At 34.8% G+C, this 16,489-nt stretch overlaps 1 protein-coding gene across 1 annotated transcript; it reads right to left on the bottom strand.

The window, feature by feature from the left end:
• Positions 1–392: 392 nt before the first annotated feature.
• On the bottom strand, positions 393–7,296 carry LOC128910150 (spondin-2-like). Its single transcript, XM_054203068.1, has 6 exons — positions 6,928–7,296; positions 5,905–6,130; positions 5,320–5,543; positions 4,858–5,049; positions 3,611–3,785; positions 393–1,436 (listed from the first exon to the last, which is right to left on the bottom strand). The coding sequence occupies exons 1-6, from the start codon at positions 7,093–7,095 to the stop codon at positions 1,258–1,260; spliced, it is 1,164 nt and encodes a 387-aa protein (XP_054059043.1). The 5' UTR covers positions 7,096–7,296; the 3' UTR covers positions 393–1,257.
• Between the last annotated feature and the right edge of the window lie 9,193 nt (positions 7,297–16,489).

The following is a 16,489-nucleotide window of genomic DNA, read 5'->3' as shown; positions in this document are numbered from 1 at the left end:
TTTGGCATATTCCAAAAAGAACCTACTCAACACCAACATCTCCTGTTCAATATCTGTGCTGAATATTTGTAAAATTGCAGTGTGCGGTAAAAGTTTTGTGGGCTGACTGTAAACATGTTCTATTGAACAGTGTTATTCCAAAATCCTTTTCCTAGTAGATAGCCGCAAGTCTTTATAAACCACGTTACACTCATTTTATAATTTTTTGTTATTGTTATACTTATTTTTGTTATACAAATTTTGTTTTTTGTTATACTTATGAAATAAGTTATTTGAGCATTAAAACTTGCAGTCAGCAACAATTTCTGACATACTGTGTTTTGTATAATATTAAAACCTTGGTCTGTTTTCTCTGTAAAAAGTTTACAATGACACAAATAGCAGCAAACACATTTAAACAAACACAGACACATTTACTGCCTGTATAAAGACAATGATATAATTTATGTTATGGTCAACAGTGTTAATTTTGAGACAGTTGTCTCATGAGGGACACACACCAGCAGTCAGTTAGTTTTTAAATCTCAGCTAACATTTTTAATTAAGTTCAGAGGTTTTCTACTAGCATCCACACTTCTGATTTTTTCTAGTAATTCTGTTGGCCAAGTGTCCTCGTGACATATATTATTCTCACTTCTGAGAAAAAGAGAAAAAGAAAGACATTTTCATGTATTCATAAGTCTCAGGAAAAGTTTACTCAGTTATATTATTTTCTTAACCACACTGCAAACATCTGGTCACTCTGATTTATGTAAGCAGTTTCTGAAGAAATGCATCTTAAACACGTTTAGAAAGACAACAAAAATGCCAATAAATTATAAAAACATAATTTAGAGAAAAAATTAATGTCTAGGTATAAATAGCTGTAGATCAACAAATTACATTATTTAAGAACGCTACTAGTTTAGATTTTGCGATTGAAAGATTTTTACATGCATGAAGTATAAACTTTCCAAATGTCATATTTTCTACCACTAGAGGGTACTCCAAGAACTTACAGTATATTTATAGCAAGGGTTTATTTGGGGTTTTTTGGTCTGTAAATAATCAAACACTGTTGTCACACTAAACCTTAGGAATTTAATCGCCCCCAAAATCTTGATATTAAAAAACAACTTTCAAAACCAGTATAATATACCTTTTCAGCACAATAATGCAGCATACACAAATTATAAGGAACATTGACTCATATGTAGTTTAGATTTAGTCAAACTTATCCTACTTTTAAATTATCTAAATTATTATCCTTTCTTTATTTCAGACACAATTCTCTGGTTCACAGCCTGTTTCTTCATCCAGATTTGGACAAGGCATTCCATTATTGGCAGGCTGAAGAAGTACAAAACGAGTTCTGATCTTGGTCCCTGTTTTTCTGCAAAGACCTCTACAGAGACCCCAGGAAGACCATTGTGAAACCTCACAGTCCAGTGGTGTTTCTGCAATATACAGTAAAAAGAAAGGTAACGTCACATAAATTGTTGCTTAAGGCAAGTAAATAGTTGGCAAAGCATTAAGGAATGATGATCAAATAGTGTCCTTTCTTATATAATAATACATGTGATATTAATAAAATCCATACGTTGTCTCATAAATAAAAATGTCTGTTTTCAGCTCCTAAGCTCATCACCACTGATATTATTATCATTATTATTACTGCAGTCTAGAGACTCTCTGAGGTACTATATCAGTAGGGCAGCATGTTATTTATTGAATTGAAAATATAGAATTCCAATCAAAGAAAACTATGCTTAAAATAATTGCATTCAAAAGATTGCATTAGAAAACATTTACTGTTTTATAATTTTATAACTCATTTGCCTTTTCATTGCTTACAAAGAACACTGGGATTAAAGCTTTTCTCTGGTTTATTTAGGTACACTTATATTTCTTTGCAGATAGATATTGTTCCTGTAGTTGTTCATATCGAATTCCATTTGACTTTTGTTCCAATTTGCTTCAGAAATAAAGAAAAGTTCAATTATTTTTATCATTAAATCATCTTGCTATTGTTTGGTATGTACACTACAGTTCCCTTTGACAATAAAGATATCCTGTCACTAGAAGCTTTTAAATACTAAAAGCATTTTCAATATAGTTTTAATTTACTTCAAGAAAAGAAGTCAGCAACTCTGAAGTACTTTTCATAATGTATACTTCCCTTGAAAATATCTTTCATAAAAATATAGGTGATTATTCCTTAGCAGGTTAAATTAAAATATTGCTTGTCACAGGAAATTGCATCAAAACTGTGTATTACAGCATTTGTGAGTAAAATGTGTGCACAAACCCAGCTTTATATGCTGTACTAAATTTGTGACCTCTGGTATCAATTTCTGGTATTACAGTGGAGCTCACCACTTCCGTTGTGATCATTCATTCCCATGTTTCTAGTAGGAAGGAAGGACACGGTCTGGTAATTAAATCTGTCCTTTTGATTCTGGAATAGGTTTTGAACAGACTGATTTACTGGTTAATATACAATAAAGTGGGTATATATGATTTAAAATTATTTTTTAAATATCATACTTTAAATGCATTGTTTTAAATCTATATCCTAAAAAGGGCCAAATATTCCTTTCAAATGTTGTGGGAAAGGCATATGTCTGAAAATGAGGTAAGTAGCATTCACTTTGCATCTGTCTTGTTTACTAAGAGAAATACATTAAACAAATTGATAAAGAAATGCACTTATTAAAGTATAAATCATGCATAGTGAGGTGACTAGCACAGAGCTAGAGGCATACCGTCTTCAGACTTGTTCTGGAGAAGCTCTTCTTAGAACATGGCAGCTATTCTAGGAATACATTGGGGATTTAGCCTATTGCTGTCTCTAAAAGAGTATTTAGGATGTCAGTCTTCTTATTCTTAACGCTTCCTCTTACACTTTGTAAAAATCCACTGGAAAAGTATACAGATAAAATCTCAGTGGACACTGTCCAACTGCTGTCTTTCCCTTAGAGCAAATATAGAATTTGTTAATTTGTAGATTCGAAAATTACCCTTAAGACTGACTTGAGTCAGTAGTTTGTATGTCTTCCTACCTAAACAAGGTTATTAACTAATGTTTTTAAGAAAAGAAAAATGAGAGAGAACATTATTTTTATTGTCAGGATGTGTGTTTCTGTCCAGATATGTCCAAATCAATTGAATTATATTAGTTTTTATTGCACATAAATACCAAGCCCTCTAACACAGAAAGAGACAACAATAATAGTTCTTTTGCTCCATTGTCATGTAAAAACTTAAGGATGAGTATTTATTTCAAAGTTGCAAAGAAACTGGGAACTCTGATTCTGGTCAAATGTTGTTTGTTTCTTATAAAATTCAGTGATCTATGCTATGTTAATGCTTGAGTAACCCTCACTGTGGATATAACCCAAACCTTTGAACCATAGCTCAGATATGAAATCTCTTCCTTAGTTTTCCAGGGATTCTCTTTTACTTCAACTGGTTTTATTTCCCGTGTGTGAGTCTGGAAACTATTCCTATGCAGATGGGAGAATATTCTGCCTGATCACCTGTTTCATCCATATCACCTGCCAGATTTCCACATATTTTCTGAATGAATGGAAATAACAGAATTAAGCATAGCAAAGTACTAATCGCTTACCTGAGACAGAGTCTATTATTTCATTGCTTTTAGCTGGAAGATTAAGATAAGGTGCAGGAAGACCCAGCTGGTTTTTCTTTAATTTCACCATCGTTACTTGAGCGATAGGTGGCAAAATTTTGAGTTTGGGATAATAAAATGAGTTTGCTGGGTGACTTGGAGAGGAACAAGTGATCTGTGAAATAAAAAGGGGAACCTTAAAGAAACTACATCATATTAGTAAGAAGATAACTGTAAAATCATGTTTACATATCATGCTAATACTTTTTGGCAAGTGAAATGCATATGACTAGTTTCTGTGAACCTCAGTTCGCACAGCTACTGCTGGTAATCCCAAAATTTTTATGCAGAGTGCTTTGAGACTGGGTACAATGAGTTGTGCCAGCTTTTGCATAGAGGACTGCGGTGGGAGGTACCGAAAACAGAGTAATGTATGGAATGGTTTGATGGGAAGTGGATGTTACTACAAGAAAGAATGCGAGAGTATTAAATAATAATATTCAGTATGCTATAGCAGCTGTCATATGGATATAGGAGGCCAAATGTATTGTTCTCCAGCTTCTCTGTTCCCTTTCTCATTACTCATTACACAGCATTTGGCTCTAGAAATACTGACTTAAAGAAAGGTCTGACTGAATGCTTATAGTATTCAAAACATTTGAATCAAAATGTTCTGTTCCCCACCACCCTTAAAGGACAAAAGCAAAGTATGAGGCATTTAGAATACCGAGCAAGCATAAGAGATTGAAAGTGGGGTCACTGCAGTAACAATGGAGAAGTTCTCTGCTTTCCCTTAGCTCCTTTCCCTCAAATGTAACAGTTTCAGGTTTCAGAAATGCTTTTAACTGAAAACTCCTCCCCACATCAGTATTCACTACTACGAATTTTCCTGTTTAGGTACATATTTAGTAACGCCAGGACTTTTTTGAATATTTTTATTTTCCTGGTGTTTTAAGAATTGTTAAAAATAATATGAAAATAGCCGGCTTTTACAGAAAATATTTTAAATTTAGAGCCTAATAAATTTACCTAATAAATTTGAAAGATACAGAAAATAAACAAAACCAGTAGTGTTACCAGCTATGTAATGAATCCATATAGAGAGGATATATAGAGGACTGCATCAGCAGTCTCAAATACTGAAATGTTTCACAAAAGTCTATTGTGTAGTCATATGATAGTTATCTTTTAAAGGGAGGACTCAAAACACACAGGTATGAAGTGCTAAAATATGTATATACACCTACCTCTGTAACTGTGTCCTGTGGAATAGTGGCAAAGTTTGGGGAGGAAAATGTGAAACCACTATCAGTTCCGGCATCATATGGAAATAGATCTATTGATACTTCTTCCATCCAGCGGTCTCCTTCACAGAGATTTAGGCTGTCAATACCCACAAACCAGTCAGGGCTTGGAACAATTCGTACAACAAATGAAACCTAATGAAACAAAATGATCCATCAGGATTGCATCACGTACTTTGATATGTGCTCCAGTCCTGCTCATATTAATTTTAACTTGAAATTCTTGAAAGAATTGTCATTATGTTCTTCTACTTTATAGAACCTGTACAGTGCTCCCTGCAATGTGACATGCTTTTTAGTAACTCTTTACATTATATTGTTCCTACAAGTGAGAACTCAAACATTTAATTTTGGGTGCTAGTGACATAAAATAAACTTTTAAAATTAATATGTACATTTACTTACTAAGGGATGTCTTGAATGCACTTCTAATTCAGTGGAGGTTTGTCCTGTACCACTGGAAATGGCAGGAGCAGAGAAGATTCCATGTACACTCTGAATTTTCTCTCCAGCTTCTTCTATTTCTTTCATTAATACCCATGCTTCACCCTTTTCAGCAAAATCACGTACACCATTGCTGGCATATTCATTTTTTTTCCACATGCTGTAGTCAGAACTATGAGTAACACCTATTTGAGTGAATACATGGCATGACATAAAAGTCTGGTTTAGATTCTCCCTATTTCTTCAATTTCTCTGCTTTATTTCTGAGGTTAACAAAAATGTGTATAAAACTGAGTGAACACTAAAACATTTGGCTTATCACTGTTTATTTCAGCTGCAGCCAATTGAAAACAGAAGTCAATTGAAAACAGTTGTAGATTTTTGAAAGTATTGTGGATACTTCAATTTCTGCATTTCGATTTTAGTAACTTTGGCTATTTTTTTCCTTTTTCATTATTTATCTTAAAATTGACTATTCAGGAAAAAAAAAAGATCACAGCGGTCGAGCGGTTTATCTGTTCTTAAAACTGTACATACTTCACTTACCTAGCATTGATGACCACTGTGCTGGGGGCCTATAAAGTGGATACTGCTTAGGAAAAGCAGTCTGACTCCATTTCCCTGTGAAGATTATGCTGTATTTAGCAAGTTCCTCTGCTGTGCAAATAGAATCATCACTCACAGGCAAGGTGCTGGCATAACCTAGTATTGTTACAAGTAATGTCCAGATAACTTTACAGGAGCAGTAGACAACCATCAGGTTTTCCATTCCCTTCCACACAAAAAGAAAAAAATACATTAACCATATTAGTCACTCTAAACTCCAAATTGAATAACAGTTACCTAATAAAACGTAAAGTACCGTAAATTATAACCATAAAGAAAGCATGTATCTGAAACACTAAAAATTGTTATGCTTCTAAAAACATTATTATAATGCTTTCAGATTTGATATTTCCGTGCTATATACTACAAATCTGTAATTCTATCTGGGACAAGTGTTTCTAATGAAAATAAAAATATCTTAACCTTGTCCATAATGCTACCTCTGAGAAAAATCTGTTTCTGATTTTCTTTTGAAATCTTATTAGAGTCACATCTTGAATTAATTAGGGTAGCAACTGTTTCTGTGGAAAACATTAGTGGCATATTTATTCTTCTAAAGATTAAATTGCAGGTTACTTTGCCAAAAGAAATGATTTATTTTAAATTTGTGTTCTACAAAGGCTGTTTTATGGCATAACATTTAAGTCAAATACATTTCATATTTATATAAATTACTTTGCTGTCATAACTTGTGCATTAAAAATACATTGTAATTGCTTCAGATTGTTTAAGCTACGCACTTGGTAAAAACCAACATATTTAAAAAGTTGCTGTCATAGATTGTGCAAATTTTGCTTTTAAATTAATATGGAAATTGCATCAGACTGTTGAACTTCAGCAATTGTTTAAAATAACAGCCTTAAAAACTTATTTTTAAATGCTTTTGTTCTTTGAGAAAACTACACAAATATAACTAAAATGCTATTAATATATTAATTTGTAAAAAGAGCTGTGAATACTCACTAAATATTTCCTCTGGAGCACTGGTAGGGGGAGAGCACCTGCTTTTGCTGGCAGCTGAGTTGGTCTGCAAGAGAAGACAGTAGGAGTCTTGCTATTTATGCCTGAAGAGGGTCCCTTTGGTCCAACAATTATTGTAATCTTTAGACTTTCCAGGTTTGCAAAAAGCATGCCATCTTCTTGTTTCCAGTTTTTTTGGGTGGAATATCAGAGGTTTCCTATCTGTCAACTGGTTCAGGTTCCTATCAGAAGACTGTGATGCCGAATAGACGAAATGCTTTAAAAAAATACCTTGAATTCTTAGTAACAGTTCGAGTTTTCTGGTGCCTTTACAGTTCTCTGCTCTTATTAATGCCTCCAAGCTATACAAATGAACTGATTCCAACGCTGAAATAGTTCTAGTGAATACACTTTAAATGAGAAGCATGTTTTCTTGTAAGTTTTATTGTCTGACAGATGCTCCTTCCAAACATTTACAGAAAGCTTGCTGACTCTCACACACCATATGTATGTGTTCAAATAAAAGGGGTGAGGCAGCTAAAAAAGTCAAGAGGAAAAAAAAGTTACATTTCATAATTGCACATACTCACACAGACTGTCTCCTGCAAATATGAATTAATTTAAAGTAGTACAGTGTATATTTTTGTGTTCTACAGTACCGTATGCTGGATGATGAAAGGGCTCTGTAACATTGTGGTTTCTTTGGAAAGAGTGGTTTTGGGAAGCTCTGAGACTTTTCTTAGCTGTCTTCAGAGTAAAAACCCCAAATAAAAATCTTATTATTACAGTTAAATCATACATGCTCTGTAGCACAGTACATATGCTTACATCACTAAAATTATTAAAATTGTCTATGAAAAATTATGCATAATACAGTGACACAATTAAGAAATAATATGTATTTTAAATTATTTTCTCCACCACCTTTCAAACAGGGGAAATCAAGGGCTTTGTGCCATACCTATAACATTAACAAATGCTATTGTGGCTGATCAGCAATGGAAGTTAAGTTCAAAAGTTTACAGTGAACCATGAAGAAAGTCTTTCATAGAGTCTTCTTTTGCAATTGTGAGGAATGTCACTTAAGTACTTCCACAGATCTCTACTATGATGGTACAGCATATGGAAAAGAAACCCCAAGTTATTTTTCAGATTAAACTCCCAGGCCATCATAGGTATATAGTTTAAGCGACACGCTATTGTCCACCACGAGGGGGTTACCAAACAATCATTTTGAGCTCTGTGGCACTTTCTCTGGAAACTTATCCTTCCCTTCTGCCCTGCACCCCATGGTAAATCAACAAGAAAAGCCAAGAGATGAATAAACTGGGATGTCTGAATGGAATTTCCATCGATTATTCTCCTGGCAAAATGGAATCTACTGCAAGTTTCAACATTTAGCACCCATAACCGCAATTCCTGCATATCTGGACAGATTATGGGAATTCTGCAGCAGGTTAGGCCGTCTAGACATCGACACACCCTTTATTTCCAAGACCTCTTCCTCCATCCTATGTTAATGCGATGTTTTCTGTAATTTATTTCTGTTCCAGGAGCCAGACTCCACTAAGAAAAAGAGTAAAGAGACTGCATGGGTATATTTATACCAGTGCTTTGAGTGTTTGTTGAAGGATGATATTTGAATTACATCCAGCTTACTCCCTCCTATGCACAGAATTCCAGATCCATAGGTTCCTTAGAGAATTGAGTCTACTTATGACAGGAGTGGGTGATCTTTCCAGCCCATGCAGCCCTCTAGAAAAACTACACAAAGGTCCCACAAGTTTTAAAGTATATTGCTCAGAGCACTGTTAAAATTACTTAAGGCTTGCTTATTTATTATTAAATAGCTTTAAACTTCAGCAGGTTTTGTTGTTTATCATCACAACTACTGAACCAGCTAACTTCACATATTGAAACATACTGTGGCACTTCCAGGGCAACACTTAAAACGAGAACAAAGCAATGAGCTCTGGATCTAGCACAGAACCATTTAATGTATCAGACTAGCCTTTTCCTTTCGAAGAAAAATTACTGCCAAAAAGCACACCACCAGACTAGATCATTCTGGTTCCATGACTACATGTTATGAATGTATCCAGGAACAGGACAATACATGCAGGCTGCATAATTTGGCACAGCTATTATAAGAAAAACTTAGTAAATGATAAAAGAAACTGAACCGTTGGAAGTCATTAACTTGGGAAGTCATTTGAGGTTTCTAAGTACAGAGCAGAGAAACAAATATGAAAATCACAAAAGTTATATTTGATTCTCCCTTGGAATAAGAGTGCGTGATGCTGTACACTGAGCATCCAAGAAGTTTCGCAGTTCTACAATTCTGTTTAATCAGTTTATCCTTCTTCTAGAGCTCCATTACTCCAGTTTCTTGAGGTTATCATGCTCTTCAACATCAGATATGCAGTTAAGGGAATACCAACGAGTCTATATCTTTTACTTCACTACCTTACCAGTGTGGTAATGAGAGACTTTGAAGCATTTTCATTTGAAAAATCGAAAATGGATTATTTTCTCAAAGGCTACAGATACTTACAGGGAAACTGGATTATAGTCCTTATTCTTGTTCTCTGATCCTGGTCCAGAATGGAGGTTTTCTTCCTTGTGATTCCTACACTGGACCTTTCCCTGTTTTCAATGAGGACTCTGCTATGACAGATTTCTCAGGAAAGATTGAAATCTTCAGGACCTACAGCCTAATTCTTTTCTTTGTTGTATTCATAATTAAATTCTTGGCAAAATACAGTGACAGTAAATTTTATTTAATTATCTTCTCTTCTGTCCTCTCCCCACCCTCCTCCAAACCTATGGCGGAAGGGCGCGGGGAAAGAGAGATAAACATACCTAGTAATGTTGTCAGAAAATACTAACTTGGGGACTCCCAATCTTATTTATTTAAATAGAAACTGTGTTAAGCATAATCAGTGTCTGACATTGTGAAGGACATCAAAACACCAAATTTAGTATCTTATACATGGGAAGAAAAAAAAAAAACCACAAGCAGAAAAAAACCCCAGATTTCCACTCAATGGATTACTTTCATGGCTGAGAAGCCACAGATGCCAAATTTCTGTGGGTCAGCAGCTGGAGAAAAAAAATGCTGTGGGATCAGAACCTATGCTTGCATTCCTCCTTCAGTTTGTATGTCCTATTAGAAAGCAGCTGAAAACTCATGGAAAATTGGAAAAAAACTCTTCCATTTAGAAACCACTTTACCTGTGTATAAAATTGGACTAATTCTTTCTTTTTTACAGCAAAATAACTTTTTTTTTTCAAGTTTGTGTCTCTTCAGGTACGCTTATTTAGGAGTAGGCATACAAAGCCTTTTTTACTTAAGCATCAATCCCAAAATGTACCTTCTGTTTAATTTTATTTGCAGAAGCGTGCAACTTCTGGTGTTTCGTGTCAATAAGAGAACAGTCTTACAGTTCCTGCAGGCTTTACCAAGATTCACAGGAGGAAATCTGGAAAGTATAAAACAAAAATGGTGTCCAGATACTTTTGGCTTTTAAATAACAGTCATAACCGTGTCTAAAATACTCTGTATTTTTTACTAACCAAAAATAATTAATAGAACAAGAAAATGAGGAAAAAGGCCCTACTTAAAAATGTAGGAGTACAGTCAATATCGTGTTGATTCTTGAATCATTTACACCATACAGAAATGCTTATATGAACATGTTTAGGCTATCACACAGGAATATAGCACATTGAAAGGGTGTAAATTCCATTATGATTAGTCAGAGAATAATTTAGCCCTTTCTCTGACAAGCAACAAGATTGGCATTATTAGTCATGATTTTTCTATTAAACCATAAGAGAAAGGAGATTTAACTAAAATGATTAATCTGAAGTTAGTTTGCCCACCTTTATTCAAAACAGAAGCTCCAGAAATTTTGTATCTGTAGTCCTGAACTATTAGCAAACACTAAATTTTTTCTAAAACAATTTCCATTTTGCTGGTAAAGAGTGTATCTGCAACTTTGATATTCAGAGGCTGTTTAATATGCTTATGACTGGCTAGCATCTCTTTGTCTACCAAGAAAAACATAACATTGTGTTACTTAAGAAGGATTATACACCCATACTTTCTCTCCCCTAGTTACCATGGATACACATACGATTATGGACACTCAGCAATGCCAAAAGGTTTACATTCAGTCAAAACCCTCTGAGCTCTAAATTGTAAAATCTTAGTGCCAGAGTGGCAAGCAGCAGAATATTTTATCATAGAGAAACTGTGGCGTTGGTTTAGAAGGTCTTATAAAATAGAGCACTTACATAAGAGAATAAAGCATTCCCAGTATTGGATGGTACAACAGTAGTGAAGGCAGCTTTAATCTTTATTTATCTGTTGGGATAAAAATTTATCTTGCAGATTAAAGTACCTAAAATAAGTGTATACATTTCATATGTAAACTGCCACTATATAATGGAGGTCTAGGCATTATAATCGATAGAATCTACAGAACTGTTCACCTCACCCTTTAATCCATACCTATATTTGACTAAATGAATAACTGATGAGTAGCTCTCTGGTCTCCATGAACTGTATTGATAAGCTTGACATTGACCAGACACCTAGCTCTCATGTAATCATCATCTACACATAAGTAACTGATTCAGGCATCTCTATCTTTTGCTGAATCTGAAGCCAAGTGGACTTTATTAGATGTTCTCACTGGTGACTATAATCAATATATATATTCCTGCTAGTAGGAAATTGCAAATTCACTCTGTATTTTGAGTTTAGAAATTCCCTTTGTAATGGTGTTGGCTTTGGGATTGGGGAGGGGGAGTGATTTGTTGGTTTTTTTTTCTAATTCAGGGCTCACTGAGAATTCAAGCCAAAATAAGGAAAAGGATAAGGAAAAATCAGTTTTATTGACAACAATGACAGAGATCAGCAACAAAAAGCTCTTCTGTCATCTGAATTTTAGTCACTTCTAGTACTGAAAAACCTAGCATGTAGGCCAGCACTGGATAAACAAATCAAGGTCCTCTATGACAGTGACCAGAGATTATGCTTCTCTTTGGGCTTCTTCCCCTGCCCACAGCTTAGGTTCCCCAAAAACTGTGCAACAATAGCAACCATATCTTTTCTGTTTTCCAAAACAATTTGCAAGATACTAAAATCCCACCCTTTTCTGCATCCCACCTTATTTTCATCTCCTTTAAACAAGTAAAAGATGGCTACACAGTGAGACAAACTGAAGAACTGACCCAGTTAATAGCAAATCTTTCTAAGTTACCTTTCAGTAAAATTAGTTCCTTCAATTGACTCACTGTTTGACACAAGAAACATAGCAGAACAAGCAGCTCCCAACAGAGAAGAGGGTGTGAGCACCCATGTCAGTGGCAATACAGGGTTTAATTTACATGAAAGTGGCAGTGCAACCATAGATTACACGTAGGTTAGTGAGACTAGGGATTGTATCTGTCAGTGCATCCATTGCTTGGGAGTCACCTGTTTCACCACAGTCCTTCAGGCATGCTATCTTTCTATCCACCAAAACTCACAGAGCTGCAGAAAAATCCTAGCTTCCTTGACCCATTCATCAGTCTGCTATTCTGAGCTGTGGGATGAGGGTCAGCTTTCAGAGCACTGTGCTAATCTGTGGACTGTCTGCACCAGCAGTATTAGCTCACTGGGCTGTATAGCATGCATGACTTTTAAATTTACTTCAGATATTTGCAGGAAAAGCTCTAACTGAAACAAAAACTGCCATGAAGAGAATCTAACACATAGTGTACTACAGCTTCATTATGGTACAAGACAGGATATTTTCGTGGTATTGTGCACACACAGAATGTAAAAAAAAAGTGTTTTAATTACCGTATTGCTTCATTCCATCATTCTGTGTAGAATCATCCATCAGCCTGTGTAGAAATCCCCATGGTCATTTCAATATGGTAGTTTTCAAGTTTACTGTACTTGTAAACACACCAGTTTTAGATTTTTGTTCCACCATTTCCCATGTGGAGAGGTTTTTTGTTGGGCTTTGTTCCTCTCACATCCTTTTTTTGCTAATGGAATTGTCTTTATTTTTATCCCTTTTTAATAAATTCAACTTTTTAATAAATTCAAGTTTTCTATTACATCATGGAGAATATTTAAGATAGCTGTCTATACAAAGGATTAAGAAGAACAGAATGGAAAACTGGATGAGGAAAATGGGGGAAAACTACAGCAGGATAATTAAAAGAATAAAAATTAGTTCTCATTTTGTGGAAAATATGGCTTGCATCTTCCAACAAATCAAATCTTCCTGTTATATCTTTCACTTCATTTGTAAAGTGAAATGAACCTGTACCATTAACATTTGGACTTCTTGTTTACCATTGAATTTCCACTGCAGAAACATTTATACACTAAATAATTTTACTCATACCACTACAAAGGCTACTTTTCAAAGTGTTGACATTCTTAAGACCAATTTGATGCTTTCTTTGCCTTGTTGAAAAGTCAGTCCTTCATCTCTCTGGCAACCACCAAATTACATTTCTAAGGTAGTGACTATCAAGGCCACTCTTTGCTTGTATTATTTCCTGCTTCACAGTCAGTTTTGTTGATTTCTCTTGTATTTTTTTCAAAGGTCTTAAATATATTAAATGATAGCTATGGAGTTATTATAGTTACATCTTTAATTCATGAGAATAATGAAGTACTGTAAAAAATCAATCTATCTTTTCTGGGAAGACATCCATATATCACAGTCTGCACGTAGCTCTATTTCAGTAAAAGTTTCATTATTTGCCACCATAGCACAATATCTTCTTCCCACTCCAGTACTGGTGAGGAGCCAATACAGACTGAAGGGTAACAGTGGAATGAGGAGTTGTGGTCCACTGGCAGAGTAAGATCACACTTTTGTAACCAAGATATATTTTTCGTCTTCCCCAGTGGAAATTATATGGGAAAATCAGGACAACTCTCTTGTTTAAGTATATATTTATGCCATTATTCCTCAGCTTGGTTATAAATATGATCTAGTCACACTAAGAAAAACTAGGAATTTCCAATTTAATGACAGCTGATAAAAAAAGGTTATGTCACTCAAGAGCATAAGAAGATCTTAGATGTAGTAAAGATGTCAGGCACTTGCAGCATTGCATTCAGCATTCATTAGACCTCATCTAGAATGTTGTATCCAGTATTGTGCCCCCCCTTACGCTCCATACAAGAAAGACATTGATAAACTTGAGTCAGTTCAACAGACAGCCACCAAGTAAGTTTTGTTCAGCCTGGAGAAGGGAAGACTTTCAAGGGAACCTGATGTCAGCCTTCCAGTGCCTATAAGAAAGTCATCAAGAAGATGGAGCTAGACTGTTCACAGTGCTGAATGTTGGGTAGACAAGTGACAGGGGGTATAAATTGAAGGAAGAGAGGTTCAAACTGGATATAAAGAAAAGCATTTTCGCCACCATAACAGTCAAGCAGTGGAGCAGTTGGCCCAAAGATGCAGTGCAGTCTCTGTCCTTGGAGTCTTTAAGACAAGACTGCATAAAGCCCTGAGCAACCTGATCTGATCTCAAAGCTGACCCTGCTTTGAGTAGGAGATTGAACTAGAGACCTCCTGATGTCCCTTATAACCTGAACTGTCCTATGATTTTATGAAGAAAATCTGTTTCTGATTTTATTCCAATGCTTCAAGTAACAGCAAAAAATTTTCACGTCTAATAATCTCATAGGCTCTCTCCACATTTGTGATTTCTCATTCATAAGTAATACTGGGAATGTAAATGTAAAATTAAGGTTTGTAAAGGGGAGACTGCAGGGCTGATTTCTTTGGATGACATGAATATGCATCTACGCTGTACAATGGAATTCAGTGCAGAACTCCTGAGTTAGCATCAACAAATTTCTCTCCAAAACTAGAGATACTAAAGTTAAATGAACGTGGTGAACATGGAGCTAATTACTTGACTGAGAGATGGGATCATTAATTCAGAAACAGGGTTGTGCAAACACAGTTATGTTGCTTTTGAGTTCTGAGAAAAGCTCCATGCAGCTATGTCTATACATTGATCAATGACAGCGGTTTCCACAGAAGTGTTCATGTGCTTGTGGAGGATCTCTGGATGAAACACAAGTAATACTGTAGAGAACTAAATGCATGCCCACAGAGTTTATTATGGGAAACTTCAAGTCTTTTGTGGCCCTGCTCACAATAAGTAATATTACAAGGCCCTTTTTTTACAGCATTTTATAAATGTTGTGAAGTCAACCCCTATCAAATGGATATTCTTAATTATCAATACTCCTATCATTATGCTTAAGGGATCAAATAGTCAGCCATCCTCATTTAAGACATTTGGAACTGGGAGGTTATTACAGAGACATTGTGCTGCACATATAAATAATTGTTTTGTAACTTGCCTATAAATATAACTCAAAGCACATAAAGAAACTTTCAACAGAATTACAAACTCTGACAGCAGAAAAAGAAGTAACTTTCAGGACATACATACCCAAGAGCACAAAAGGTCTTTAAGCTAGTACAGAGCTGAAGAAACAAGACCATTACATATAAGACATTATTGTTTCTGACCACAGGGCAGTAGCTCTTGTCTACAGCAAAAAATTTACTCTTCTCCAGAAATAATGAATGAAATAAAATGTTCTATTCACCCTTTAGTTCTCAACAAGAGCAAGAGGAGTGCAAAATGAAAGATTTTTTTTCTAAATCACTAATTTTTCCAGTATTGCAGAAAGTTAAATTATATAAAAAAAAAGGGTTGCTATTTTGAAATTGTAAGAAAGCTGATGTTTAAATAATGGATTGTATCATTTCTTGAAATTGTTACTGCTGTTTCAGATCTCTGCATTATTAATAATCACAAGTGCCTGAGTGTTAATTTTATTTATTAATTATTAGAGTGAAAAAGTGAATTCAACAATGAGATGACAAATTTAACTTTTCTCCATTACATTCTGCATTAACTACAAATTATGGATAAATTTATATCAATTTATATTTCAGGAAGCTGTACTGTTCATTTACTTCTTTTACTTCTAAAATTAAATCAATGTCAAGTATCATGCTAGGCTGCACTGTACTGCTAGAAATGCTTGAATGGATTTTTAATTCTGAAACACTGGTATAAATACGAATTAACATCAACAGAAACACTCTACGATTATGCCAATGTGAACATAATCGGAATCTGACCTATTCTTTTAAAAGATGTAAAGCTCATACTGTAATTTCTTTTGTCAATAGAAAAGCCATTACCCAGACCACATTTTAATTAACAACCCTGAATTCTGTTTGCAGATTCAATTAAGAAAAGATATTATTCTTCACTTCTTGTCCTAACCTGTTCTTCAAAGTTACAATGCAGTTTACTGAATACATTATCAGTTATGGGTTCTGAGAAACTGCTCTGGCGGGTGTTTGGACAACATTTTATAATTATGAATAAAATGCATTTTTAGAAGGGAAAAAGATTGCATTGAAATATTACAGTTACCCTTAAAACTAAGAGTAAATAAGCTCAGAACTGGGGACAAACTCCAGTGATTATTTACATTCTTCTCTTTTTC

The sequence above is a fragment of the Rissa tridactyla genome, chromosome 5 (genome assembly GCF_028500815.1).
Source record: "Rissa tridactyla isolate bRisTri1 chromosome 5, bRisTri1.patW.cur.20221130, whole genome shotgun sequence".
In the NCBI taxonomy this organism is placed as follows: domain Eukaryota; kingdom Metazoa; phylum Chordata; class Aves; order Charadriiformes; family Laridae; genus Rissa; species Rissa tridactyla.
Note: the sequence above shows the minus strand (reverse complement) of the source record. Positions and strands in the feature narration are given on the sequence as shown.